At 39.4% G+C, this 13,015-nt stretch overlaps 2 protein-coding genes across 5 annotated transcripts; both read right to left on the bottom strand.

The window, feature by feature from the left end:
* Positions 1 to 1,045: 1,045 nt before the first annotated feature.
* On the bottom strand, positions 1,046 to 7,763 carry arhgap11a (Rho GTPase activating protein 11A). Of its 4 annotated transcripts, XM_041972834.1 has the most exons (13): positions 7,710 to 7,763; positions 7,110 to 7,260; positions 5,900 to 5,967; positions 5,708 to 5,804; positions 5,360 to 5,616; positions 5,036 to 5,199; positions 4,799 to 4,939; positions 4,522 to 4,596; positions 3,955 to 4,128; positions 3,745 to 3,874; positions 3,489 to 3,597; positions 2,696 to 2,816; positions 1,046 to 2,599 (listed from the first exon to the last, which is right to left on the bottom strand). In XM_041972834.1, exons 2-13 carry the CDS (start codon positions 7,227 to 7,229, stop codon positions 1,131 to 1,133), a joined length of 2,925 nt encoding a protein of 974 aa, XP_041828768.1. In that variant the 5' UTR covers positions 7,230 to 7,260; positions 7,710 to 7,763; the 3' UTR covers positions 1,046 to 1,130. The 4 variants fall into 4 exon arrangements, with proteins under 4 accessions (XP_041828768.1, XP_041828767.1, XP_041828769.1 ...); XM_041972833.1 differs by having other exon boundaries at positions 7,110 to 7,762; XM_041972835.1 differs by having other exon boundaries at positions 3,745 to 3,820; positions 7,110 to 7,762.
* Positions 7,764 to 8,276: 513 nt separating this feature from the next.
* LOC121631203 (actin, alpha cardiac muscle) lies at positions 8,277 to 11,501 on the bottom strand. Its single transcript, XM_041971937.1, has 9 exons — positions 11,423 to 11,501; positions 10,428 to 10,578; positions 10,144 to 10,272; positions 9,835 to 9,945; positions 9,661 to 9,745; positions 9,225 to 9,386; positions 8,945 to 9,136; positions 8,600 to 8,781; positions 8,277 to 8,513 (listed from the first exon to the last, which is right to left on the bottom strand). The coding sequence occupies exons 2-9, from the start codon at positions 10,554 to 10,556 to the stop codon at positions 8,370 to 8,372; spliced, it is 1,134 nt and encodes a 377-aa protein (XP_041827871.1). The 5' UTR covers positions 10,557 to 10,578; positions 11,423 to 11,501; the 3' UTR covers positions 8,277 to 8,369.
* Positions 11,502 to 13,015: the final 1,514 nt, after the last annotated feature.

The following is a 13,015-nucleotide window of genomic DNA, read 5'->3' as shown; positions in this document are numbered from 1 at the left end:
TAGTGAGTTAGATAAATTTATCACAGGCCTAATAGACGTTAAAACATTTTATTTTCTACTGTTTGCCTCTGATTTTTTTAATTTACAAATAACAGACGTTTTATAATAGTCTCTCCAAACAGATGCAAACAAATATGTTGAAAGACTTAAAGGAAACAGTGACGTATTTCTCAAAAGGTAATAAAAATATGTAGGAAGTCATCTCGGCTTCAGGCTGACAGAAATAATTGCTGACCCTGTTAGAGTATAAACTGGACCCTGATTAAAATCACATTCCAGTGTGCTGCTGTAAGCAGCAGCTGTAGGACGCCCCCTTGTGGCGTTACTAAGAACCAGTCTTTTTTTGTTCAAACAAAATGAAAACGGTCAATTTTAAACTACATGGTTTATTTTTATTTGTATGAAGCGATTCAGAAGGACAAATGTTTCACTCGCTTAAAGTTCTGAAATGAACAGACTACAACAGATAATCGATTTAAACACTGAGCTTTTTGACATTTTTACCCAATAAAAAAAGTTTAAATGTGCATTTATTATTTCCTTCTTCATACTTATGGCAGTAATAAAATATTTAGTCATAAAAAAGCTAAAATTTTCACTCACATCGTTATGTTTTTGGGCCCAAACATAAACTTCACAATTAGCTGTAAAATTCATAAATAAAGAGGCATGGCACTCGATCACAATATTTTGTCGTATAACTAATCACATTTTACCCAACATGTAACCAAGTCCAGTCCTCTAGACCTCTCCAATACGCCTGAATCAAATGGCTCAATTCCCTCATCCACATGTCATTCAGCTCTGCAGGGGCCAGGTAAGGAGTCATTCATTTGATTCAGGTGTGTTGGGGAAGGGTTGCATCTAAAAGTTGCAGGATAGCAGATCTTGAGGACTGGACCTGGGCACTCCTGTTATAGACTGATGCATAATTTTTTAACTTAACATATTTATCTCCCAATAAGAACCGAAAATAACAACAAACTACATCTCTATCTTGGGAAGAAAAAGAAGAAGAAGAAAAAAAAAAGAAATAAGATGAAGATATGTATAAGCTGCAAAGTTTAATGTCATGGAGTCTCACCAAAAAGACACCTGCATAGCAAGAGCAAGAAAGAAAAAAAAATCCTTTATAAATCAATGGGTTTTGTAGCAGACAGCAGTTTTCCCTGACTAATAGGGTTTCTGGGAGAACCTCTGTAATGGTTCACGGCTTTTTCTGCTACCTGCTGCACAAGAAGCTTTGGTGCTCCTGATGGATCAGAAGCAGAACAGTCCATTTTGTTCTTTGGTTGGACCCTGTTGGTCATGTCGCCTAAAGCACAAGTTGTGGGTTTTCGGGCCAGGGTGCTTGGCATTTTTGGTGGGACTGGAGGTGGTTTCTTTACAATGCTGTTGGGCAGTCCCCAGTGAGGCTGAAGCTGTGGGTGAGGGGACAGGCCACTCTCTAGACTCACAGCCTTTGCCACATGACCACTCTGACAGGGAGTGAGCTCTGCATTTCTACCGGGTCTCCTGCTTTCTCCAACGAGAGAGTTGATCCTGCGTACAGTGTGCCGAACGGGGGTGCGGTGGAACTTCAGCGGTGACCTGATTTGTTTGCTCTTTGAGCCTACTGGAGAATAAAGGGTGAGCCTGTTGAAGTGTTGAATGTGATCTGCCACCCTACGCTTCTCAGCCTCCTGGTTGCATAGCGAGGGTGACTGTTGGCTTTCCACTTTGGTACCAATCTCTGGGAGAGATTCTGTCTTCTCATGTAATTTGACAACACCAGGACCAGTTTTAGTTGGTAAAACAAGCTCATCTTTGAGTTCAGTACTGGGCTTGCATGGAGTTGACTGCAGTCTAGAGACACTCTGTCTGAAATGAGCAGGACTCTGGATATCCAGAGCACTAATTAGCCTGCTGGTGTTCGCTTGATCTGCCTCCTTTACAGCTGCTCCCACCATGGAGCCATTATGACTACTAAAGGGAGCAGTTTTACCGTCATTAATTACTGGACTACAGTGTACACTAGACTCAAAAACTACACTATCAATATGCAAAGGAGAGAGTGCAGCAATTTCAGTTTGGCTAAAAGTAATATTCTGTTCATTAGCCAGAAACCTCTGCTGAGCTGGGAAGCTGGAGGTTTCAGTGTCCACAGACAAAACTTTGGCTGTAGGAGTCACAGGCAGAGTAAACGTAATGCTGTCTAATGGTTTTATCACATTTTCTTCTGCAGTGCTGCAAGAGCCCTGTATCCCACCCTGGAGGCCAGTTTCTAGTTCTGTGGAGGCCTTCCTGATCTTCAGCAGCGTTGGACTGGTTTGTCTCCGAGTTTCAGTGATGGAGCGCTCGCTCTCGAGACTCTCCACGCTGGAGGCACAGCACAGCTTCATAGGCAGGCTGGTCCCTGCTGGAGACTTGGATGCAACAATTGCAGGCTCTGACATGTAGGTGTTTTTGAGACACATGTTCATTGGAGTGTCTGTAAAAGACCTTCCGCTGAAAGCCTGATCTCCAACAGGGGTCTCCCCGCTCCATGAGGTCCGGTGGGCACTTGAGTCACATTGAGGTGTCAGCAAGTTGTCTTCGGACTTGCTAATGTACTTTGAGCCTAGAAAAATAAAAGCAGCATTAATATATTTTCTGATTTAAAAGATGCCATTTACAACATAACAGTGAGGGTTTAATTACATTATCAAATACTCACACTTGGATTCAGTTTTTCTGGACAAAATGGAACTCGATGGAGTAAACTCTGTCTCTTTGGTGGAAGGGAAACTGGTGGTGCTCTCCTGTGTGGCAAGTCGCCAACCAATGGACTCGGATCCCTTTACATGCAGCATGAAAGGAGAAATTAAAGAAAAAAAGAACTTTCAAGAAGGATTAAGCTTGGGAGTAGTATTATGTTAAAAACAGACCCAACAGAAAAAAACCCATATGCACCATTAATATGTTAATAGCATGTTCTGGAGGTTAGTTCTTCAGAGAATGATAAAAATCACTCAGAAGAAACAAGGTATTTGATTTGTTTTTAACATTTTATTAAGTCAGTAATATACATGCGGCTGTCACTCAGCTAAAACGGCTCACCCAATGTACGCCAAAGACAAATTACAATATTTATTTATTTGTAATCTTTATGCTGTACTACACAATCTCACCTGCATTTATCAATATCTTGGTACAGAAAAAAAAAATCCAATGGCTTTGTACCTTAAATAAATTGTAGGAACACAATTTATTTTGTGCCATTACAAAATGTTTAAAGGTGCAATACAGATTATTATTAAAACCTTTCATGCAGTACTTTCAAGATGTTAGCTTCTGAAAGTGACCCAACGAAAAAGTGCTAACTTCCATCCATTCATTCCAACATGACGTTGTGTGTGCAAATGTTTGATTTTCATACAGTTAATGTCACTGCATGGACTTAACAGCCTCCTACTGTTTTATCAGTGAGCCCGATAAACGTATGATTTCTATTATGCCACCACACTTACAGCGTCTTTGCTGCTCTTCCCCAGGCTAAAACGTAAGCGCAGAGACTTGCGTGGAGCTTCTTTTTTACCAACTTTAGGAGAAAAGCAGCCAGTTCTTCCAGATTCAACTCTGAAAAGGAGAAAATTTCACATATATCTTTATAAGAAAAGCCAAAAGCACATTTTAAACTGAAGGTAAAAACTTGAACCATTACCTGTCTTTAATATTTTAAACATAATATATAATAAATGGGAACCGATACTAAGAATATGCTACCTGTTGACGACATGTCTGTTGCTAAGTCTTTTGCTCTTCCTCCTTGAAGATGGAATAGATTGCTTTCTAGATCTCCCTGCAGACACAAACGTATTTTGGGAAGAGTCCAAGACCCCCGAGGCATTGTTGGCTGGAATATACACAAGGAAAAGTGTGTAAACTTTACCAGTCTTTAAAGATAGCAAATTAGTAGATAAAAGTCATCAGTACCTGATCCTGGAGTAGAGGTCCCACTGAATAAAACATTGGGAAGTAATTCTATCCCAAGGTTCTTTTTGACAGATCTACGTTTCTTGTTTGAAAATCCAAATGAGTGACCAGACTCAAAAGGAAGTTTTCGCTTGGAGGAGGGTGTTGCAATCACAGGAGTTGCAGAGGAAAAAACTGGCAAAATTACAGAGTAATTAAATTCTTTATACATATAGATTTGTTATTGCATGTTTAAAAACTTTTTATTTTTAAACCAAAGCACTAAGAAATATTAGATTTTGACTTTTGTGAATGATTATCCATGCAAATGACAGGCAGACAAGCAAAGAAACAAAAGCCAAACGACAGGCATCACTTGATTTGCTTTACGACGTCACCATTCATTATCAAAGTAAGATGTGAATAAAGTTCATCTGAAGCAAACAAGAAGATGAAGAGTGACATGAAAAGTTTGATTTCTGTTTTGAGAACAGAAAGCTTGTAATTTCATAACAACAGAAGATGGATTAACACAGCATCTCCATGCTTTTCAAAACAAATGTCATCTCATCTAATCAGGGTACCTACCAACACCGTCTGCCTGGGTGACATTAGTGGGTGTTCTATTAGTTTTTATCTTATTCAGTGCACCACTGACCACATCTGAAATTTGAGACAAACCCAGCCATAAAAAAAGTATTTAATAACAAAGAGTCTGAAAATGATGATATTCTTTATGGTCACTGCAATACAATGTTTTATCTTACAGGTGTTTGTTCTGTGCAGCCATTTACCCAACTTATGATCGAATCTGAGCCTTTTCTGCAAATTTCCCAAACAAATATACTTCTGATAATAATCTCACCTCCAAAGCTACGTCTGTGTTTCTTCTTCATCCCAGAATTTAAATCCAGCTCTTCCAGGTCACTGCGACTGGGAGACAGAGCCCCCACCTCCAAGCCCATCATGGGAGGAACTTTCTCCTGAAGAAACTGTGGTAACACACCTGAGACACAGAAGCACAGTCAGGTATTTAACATTATAAAGCTACAGTGTAGCCTGACACATAGATGAAGTCTAGGCAAGATGCCTCAAGTCATACCAAAATTGTGAGCATTTTCTATGAAGCAGTGCACAATGGCTGCTTGTAGTTTGAGGCGCTTCTCAGTGTTGGTGTTCATCTTCTCTGTACCGTCTCCAGAATGAAGGAGGTTGGGGGCCAAAATTACAGACAAGTTACTGCTATCCATTTTATTCTCTGCACTCCTGTGATTACACAAAGACAAGGAAAAACAACGTATATGTGAATAAAACTTTTTTTTCTGCAATAAAATTAGGAATATCTAAAAAATAACATTTACAAATAATCCAGGAGACAATTATGTAAAATGTCAAGCTAAGGCAATCAAAAATATAGTGAGAATACCTTTGAGATACACTATGGAGGAAGTCAAAAAAGTGATGCAGGACACAAATGTTTCTGTCTGGCAACACACAAGACAGCAGCATGGTGGCAGAAGTTCTCTCTTCTTCAGTGGGGAGCTGCTGGGCCTTGAGGAAGGCATCCTGCAGCTCTGTGGGGAGCACCGACTCCGGAAGCTCCCTGAAGAACTGCTTCACCAGGCCTGCCACATCACAGGGAAGAGCAGAGGACAGGCACTCCTCTCCTGCATCTAGCTTAGCCTGGACAGACAAAACACAGCTCTGTTGTCTCATTCCCACCCAGCCTCAAGGTTCCTCTGTGAAAACAAGGTCAGCTTTAGCCATCACTTACCCTGAGTGCTTTCAGACGAACAACGGAGCCTGATTTTCTGAACAAGCCTTCTGTGTCAACATGTGCTAGCAGCTTCATACATGCATCAACTAGAAAGCTAAGAGGACAAAAAAAAAATTTGTACAGATTATACAAGAAGGGCAAGATACAACATGCAACCTCAAGTAAAATAAATTAAACATGTCTCCTTACCTTGGCACGTTCCCACATTCCATATTATAGTATGGTAAGGTATCCAAGGGTACACCAAAAACTTTTGTCTTGAGAAATAGAAGCATACATTTGTATTGATCAGTTCAATTTCATACAAAAACACTGCAATATGAGCAAAGTAAGTTAATTATTAGTGAAATAACATAAATTAACAAGATGTTAATTCACTAATGATCATTTATCAGCAGCATCACACCCCTTATTTGGCTGATCTACATCAAAATTATGTTTTATCCCCCCTTTTCTTTGGCTAAATTTAAAATGATAAGGACTTCACTCTCTCAACAACTTCTTACGAATTGATGTCTGGGTGTCAAACATTCCTCTACATATCAAGAACATTCAGCTTTTGATTTCTTCAGAATGGGCTAAAATTTGAGTGAGTCTTTTTCTCTCACCACATTTTAGGACCACAATGCAGAAGTTCATTGCACAATATGTCTATCGCAACAACCTTGTGACTCCTATGACCCAATTACAAGACTGAAAACTAAGGGGTTTAAGTTAAAAGTATGTTAAGCATTGCAAAATATGCATCAGTTAAATCTTGCTATGTTCAATTTATATTCACAAAAATTTCCAAAAACATTACAAAATGAGGTCAAGATTTATTCTATTCTATTCTACAGACGCTTTTATCCAAAGCGACTTACATTTGAGAATAAGAACAACACAAGCATGAATTCAAACAAAATGGGACATCCTAATTAAGTGATAGTCAGACTGCTTTGAGAACAGTTGGACCCAGGTGCTGTCATGTAGTGCTATAGGCAGTGCATATATATATATTTTTTTTTAAGTCATATTGTTTAATTGTTTTTTATTTAATTGTTTTTTATTTAATTGTTTTTTGTTTAATTGTTTTTTATGAGAAAGTACTACTTTATTAACATCTTATTGGATTTTACTGACAAAAACATTTATGGTGTGAATAATCAGACATGACCACATAAACAAGCTGCAGTAACTTCGGAGAAAGCTTTCAGAAAACAAATGGGTCTCTTCTGAGGGGGGTGCTTTCGGTAATATGCTAATTTGATTTCAGACAATAGTATTATCAATGCTGATACTGTGACTGAATTTAATTTTTCGATAAAATATCATCAAGTGCTATGTTTCACAACCAATGCAAAGATAATGGAAGTAATGGGCGATACAACTGGGCAGCTGATTTTCCAAAAAATCTTACCGAGTTGCTGGTTGTTGACTTGCAGTTAGTTGATTTGCTTTTGTTCCAGTTCTTTATCTTTATCCCATAAACAGAGCGGAGATGTTGTACAGCCACCAGACGCATCACATTTTTCTCCATGACTTTAATTTTCCCAGACTTGCCTACCTACCTACGTAAAAAAAAATACACTATTTAACTTTCTGACTCAGTTCACTCACTCTCTCCAGCTCGGACCTATGTAAACCGACATTCACAGCTCAGCCTTTCTAACTAAATCACTTTCCTCCAAAGCCTAACACTAACTCATCCTCACGTGAAATTTATTTGAACTACTCACGAGGCATTGAGCAGTACAACCGTAAACACTACGAATAACAAAGTGTAAAGGTCCCAAAAATTGTCATACTATAGAGCGCATATCTTTATGTATCAGTTGCAATTATGCAGTTAGCTAGCAAACGTTAGCCACCTAGGTTAGCAAGTCACACTAGGTTCTTGAAGTTTCTCCTCATATAAAAAAAAACGTTTCCTGTTATAACGCGACCTAAATCGCTACATGTCGCTTCTTAATCGGTAAACTATATAATTTACATTAATTTAAATAGTTTGCTAGCTAACTTCATTATGCCACGTCTCGCTCGTCAAATCGGTTGCTATGTTGGTCGGACTGCTTCCGGAGTATATTCAAACAGAAGCGCTCCCTGCCTTCCACGTTGTGATTGGATGGAGACATTCGTACAAACTTCATGAACGTGTTTGCTTTATTATCCAGAGTCGCTCACACGGGCGGTGCAGTTTCTGTTGTAGTCCATGAAAAGGACGCGTCAGTGTAACCGGTTGACTCTGTAGTTAAAATAGTCGCACCTCTCACATTGAAAAACAAATTCATACTCCAGATTAAATGACTACAGACCTAAAAATGTTGGACAAATCCCTATAGATATGGGATAATGGACTATTTCAAACAAGAGGCCCCAAGGCATACAATTTTAAAATATATACATTTGTAGATACACATGCTTGCAATAATTTGTTACTATCAATATTTTTTTTGCATTTACTAAATTTTATAATAGTGCAGTTATGTGTCTCATTCCAATCATCATGTCTGTCTCTAAAAATGTTCTGCCTATGATGGGACCATACATGAATATTGCTCATAAAACAATATACGAGATACTCTCACAAAGGCTTATCTTTATTACAATTGAACACAGATATGTATATACAGTAGGCAACAAAGTATAAATGCATGGATGGAAAGGGGTGGCTATGTCTTTAGAAGCATTTCCTGTGGACAATGGAGGGGCCAGCTTCATCGTACTCCTGTTTGCTGATCCACATCTGCTGGAAAGTGGACAGGGAAGCCAAGATGGAGCCACCGATCCAGACAGAGTACTTCCTCTCAGGTGGAGCAATGATCTGTGAGAGAAATAAAAAACATTTCAGTACAGAGTGTTTATTTGCTTCATCAATGGGAATGATTACTGGAATTCCCTTTCTCTCACCTTGATCTTCATGGTGCTTGGGGCCAAAGCTGTAATCTCTTTCTGCATACGGTCAGCAATACCAGGGTACATAGTGGTACCACCAGACAGCACATTGTTGGCATACAGGTCCTTACGGATGTCAATGTCACATTTCATGATGCTGTTGTAGGCAGTCTCATGGATGCCAGCAGACTCCATACCTGGTAGAGAATAAGCAAATAACTGTAACAATAATATAATTAAATTATTTAATAAAATTACCATTAAAATATCTGTAACAAAAGAATATATATATATATATATATATATATATATATATATATATATGTGTGTATAAAAATCAAGTGCAGAATCTTATCTCACCAATGAAAGAAGGCTGGAAGAGGGTCTCAGGGCAACGGAAACGCTCATTACCAATGGTGATGACCTGACCATCAGGCAATTCGTAGCTTTTTTCCAGAGATGAAGAGGAGGCAGCAGTGGCCATCTCGTTCTCAAAGTCAAGAGCCACGTAGCAAAGCTTCTCCTTGATGTCACGCACAATCTCACGCTCAGCTGAGGAGTAAAAAGTTTGAGTACTAAAGACACTCATTTATACCTCTAACAATTTAATCAAATGAATAATTGATAGTAGTAGCCCTACCAGTTGTGACAAAAGAGTAACCACGCTCAGTCAAGATTTTCATCAGGTAATCAGTCAAGTCACGACCAGCCAGATCCAGACGCATGATAGCATGTGGCAGAGCATAACCCTCATAGATGGGAACATTGTGGGTTACGCCGTCACCAGAATCCAGCACAATACCTTCAGCAAGCAAAGAATAACCAGAGTTAGCCAGGGTTCAGGGGATGAGGGAGTTAGATGTTAGTCATCTCCAAATAAGTGTCACATTATAAACTATATAATACCACTGACATCGTTGTTCAAACACTGTGCAGAAGGTGAATTAACACCTCCCCTTACAATAAGATAGGAATTCATCCAAATGACATGCACTTTTATTGCATACTCATCCAATGTTAGCTTATTGCATAACTGACCACAGAATACATTTGGTACATGTGCAAAGGTTACTGACCAGTGGTACGGCCAGAGGCATACAGAGACAGCACAGCCTGGATGGCCACGTACATGGCAGGAACGTTGAAGGTTTCAAACATAATCTGCACCAAAAATCAAGCAGAATGAGAAAAAACTGTGCCTCAGCCTGAGCGTTAATGTAAAACAAACAAATGAATGAGGCTCTTAATACCTGAGTCATCTTCTCCCTGTTGGCTTTAGGGTTCAGGGGGGCCTCAGTCAGCAGAGTGGGGTGCTCCTCAGGGGCCACACGGAGCTCATTGTAAAAGGTGTGGTGCCAGATCTGACAGAGGAAAAATAACAGCTGATGTCAAGCCAGGAACAGCTGCTGGCTGGATAAACAATGACCAGGTTTTGAGACTGAAGCACTTAATCTAAAAATAAAGCAGCTTGTTATGATGGTGGTAGGTTGTTAAGTCTTAACAATGCAGGAGGTCAGTGGCCATGAATGCTGTAAACGAGTCCCTGTGTCAACACACACCTTCTCCATGTCATCCCAGTTGGTGATGATACCATGCTCGATGGGGTACTTCAGAGTAAGGATGCCCCTCTTGCTCTGGGCCTCATCACCTACGTAGCTGTCCTTCTGACCCATACCAACCATCACACCCTGAAGCAGAAAGCGTGAGAGGAATATTAGAAGCCACTTTTCGTTTTGGCCAGTGGTTAGTTATGATAATTTTTTTTTTTTTTTTTTTTGTCTAATGAAGACAGGGTTCTTTTTTTTGTTTTTGTTTTTTTTTTGGGGGGGGGGGGGGTCTGTACCTGGTGGCGGGGCCTTCCAACGATGGAAGGGAAGACAGCACGGGGAGCATCATCTCCGGCAAACCCAGCCTTGACCAAGCCAGAGCCATTGTCGCACACAAGTGCAGTAGTCTCATCATCGTCACACATGATTAGGCTTTACTGGTGTGGTCTAAAATTTGGGTAGATAGACATAAGGAGATATGTAGCACTCTCATGGAGCTCTTGTTTCTGAACATTCTGGCAGATTTTTTTATTCCAGATTGGCAAAAAACATGATGAAATTTCTTAACATTTGATCACCTGTATGATTGACATGTGTATTAGTTGTTATCTATTGTGCTTTGAAGACCTGTCAGTATATCACTTGCAAACAGTAGCACAACCAACCTACATGGAAGCTATCTAGAGTGCTAATTAAAAGTGTTCAGGTTCTATTTTTGGTCCCAAACTTGTACAACCATTGATACCTTATCTCCAGAATCATGATTGTTCCTGGTACTTCTTAGAGCTGCTGATGAAGCACCAAAAAGGGGAATAACAGAGAGACCTGAGATCTATTTTGAGTTCAGCACCCTCTCTGTGCTTAACAGGAAAAACAAGTGACAGATAGATCTCCAGCTATTTCAGGTCAGAAGTGCCAGGCCAGCACCCATCTGTCTACACTGCTACACTTTTGTTTTACTACTCGGCACCATGCCCCAGCTCCTTATTAGCTTAATTAATTTGTCCATTGCTAAATATGCCTGGTATCCTCTTAGATTTTGTACACTACTTCATAAAAATGCAAGAAGATGTTTGACTTATATCGAATCACTTTTAAATGGCCACTTTCAACCCTGCTCATTTATCACATAAAAACACACAATCTAATGTGTTCTCACATAAACATCACTGCAATAACGCTATCATTCATTAACATGTCTTTCATTTTATCTTCCATTAATTTATTTACAACAGTGCATTCTCTGACTATTCTCAGGGATCCAGAAGGACAAGCAGTACAAAGTACTTACCAAGGTGTGCTGGTACACGGATGCTTCCACTGGGACAAAGGCTCACAGTGAGGAGAGCCCCTTAAATAAGACCCACGCTGAGTCCAGGGACCAGGGGCGGGACTGAAAGGTTCACACAACTCCAAAAAAGAGCTTCCAGCATAACTTAGTGAGCTCCAGGAAAAAAATGTTTAACATACATGGATGGGGTTCTCTCTCTGCAAGAAAGTCAATAAACTACTTGGCAGTGTAAATGACATAGTGCATGCAAAGTTTAGAAGTTGTTTGCAGGTCCTTTAAAATGGGAAATTTAAATGTTTTTATCGAGTCAAACATTTGTCCCCATTATTATTTAATTACATTAAACAGCCAGTTCTGAAATGAGCATAAGCTTATAAACACACACTACCAGTCAAAGGTTTGGACACATTTTCCCCATCAGATTCTGTGGGAAAGTGTGTCCAAAATTTTGACTGGTAGTGTACATATACATACATATACATACATAAATAAGTTCTTCATTGCTTATAAGTAGAGCGGTATGTCATTATAAACATCCTGTTTTAAATACTGTATTTTCTACAATGCTTAAAGTAATTCTGCACTATAATCCTCTGAGGTGTTACTCCTCTGATTGCACATAGGTTGCCCCCTTCTTGGCCCAGTTAATGCAGCGTCACTGGTGTCTTGTTAAGGAGCTGAGAACATTGTATATGTCTCTAAATCATCCAGCTGGTATATGTGCTGAGCCCCCTCAATGTGTGTAACAGCTGATGGGAACTCCAGCCAGGCTCTGTGTCTGAGCTGACTGTCTGAGTGGCTTGTCTGTATCACTGCTTCATCCTGATTGGCTCAGCTGTCTCCTTGTAGGGTTATGGGGAGCACCAGAGTCATTTATGAGCAGCCACTTAGGTTCCTGAGCTGTGAGTTTGAAAAGAGGAGACCCATATTTGTGCCAACCACCAGTTGTAAGGTATCTTGCCTGATGTGCTTTGTACCTTATGAGGAAATCCTGTCATTCCTGCAGGGATTATTCCGTTTGACTTATTGTTCACAAGAACACACCTCTTTCCAAAACTAAAACCACATATGATCAGAGCTCACAGAATTAACTTTTAGTACTTATAAAAATTCTTGAATTATGTCTTTATGTAGTGCAGTGTAGAAAATAAAATGTGAGCGTATATCATAGCTGAAAGAATGTGACAGCATTCTTTTGAACACCACCCACCATATCCTGCTATTTATAGCTGTATCTCCACAGATGGAAACTGGATGGAGCATCTTACAGTTATTTGCATGACAAAGAAGACTGCATTGAATTGTACTCATATTGTTTTGGACTGATACAGGTTTTTTAATACACAAAAAAAGATGTGATTCACGATCAACCTTTTCTACCAAGCAAAAGGGAAAAACAGTGCAATTTAATATCAAATTGTCAGGCTTTCAAGACTATAAAAAGGAAAATAAAGATTGCCTCAGAAATACTGCTTCCTGTAATAGAGTGTAGGAAAAATGAAAATGAACAAAAAGAAAAACTATTGATTCTGATTTGTATTTGTATTCATATTGTAAGAGTGAAAGATATTAGTGATACATTGGTATTGACAG

The sequence above is a fragment of the Melanotaenia boesemani genome, chromosome 20 (genome assembly GCF_017639745.1).
Source record: "Melanotaenia boesemani isolate fMelBoe1 chromosome 20, fMelBoe1.pri, whole genome shotgun sequence".
In the NCBI taxonomy this organism is placed as follows: domain Eukaryota; kingdom Metazoa; phylum Chordata; class Actinopteri; order Atheriniformes; family Melanotaeniidae; genus Melanotaenia; species Melanotaenia boesemani.
This window is presented reverse-complemented; position numbering and strand designations above follow the sequence as displayed.

Excerpts from the sequence above, each read along its gene's own strand:
- arhgap11a (XM_041972834.1), bottom strand. The coding sequence starts at position 7,229 with ATGGAGAAAAATGTGATGCGTCTGGTGGCTGTACAACATCTCCGCTCT. Across the intron at positions 5,968-7,109 it reads AGTCAACAACCAGCAACTCG|ACAAAAGTTTTTGGTGTACC; the intron begins GTAAGATTTTTT and ends CTATTTCTCAAG. Across the intron at positions 3,598-3,744 it reads AACAGACATGTCGTCAACAG|AGTTGAATCTGGAAGAACTG; the intron begins GTAGCATATTCT and ends TCTCCTTTTCAG.
- LOC121631203 (XM_041971937.1), bottom strand. The coding sequence starts at position 10,556 with ATGTGTGACGATGATGAGACTACTGCACTTGTGTGCGACAATGGCTCT. Across the intron at positions 9,946-10,143 it reads ACTGGGATGACATGGAGAAG|ATCTGGCACCACACCTTTTA; the intron begins GTGTGTGTTGAC and ends TTCCTCTGTCAG. Across the intron at positions 9,387-9,660 it reads TGCCTCTGGCCGTACCACTG|GTATTGTGCTGGATTCTGGT; the intron begins GTCAGTAACCTT and ends TGCTTGCTGAAG.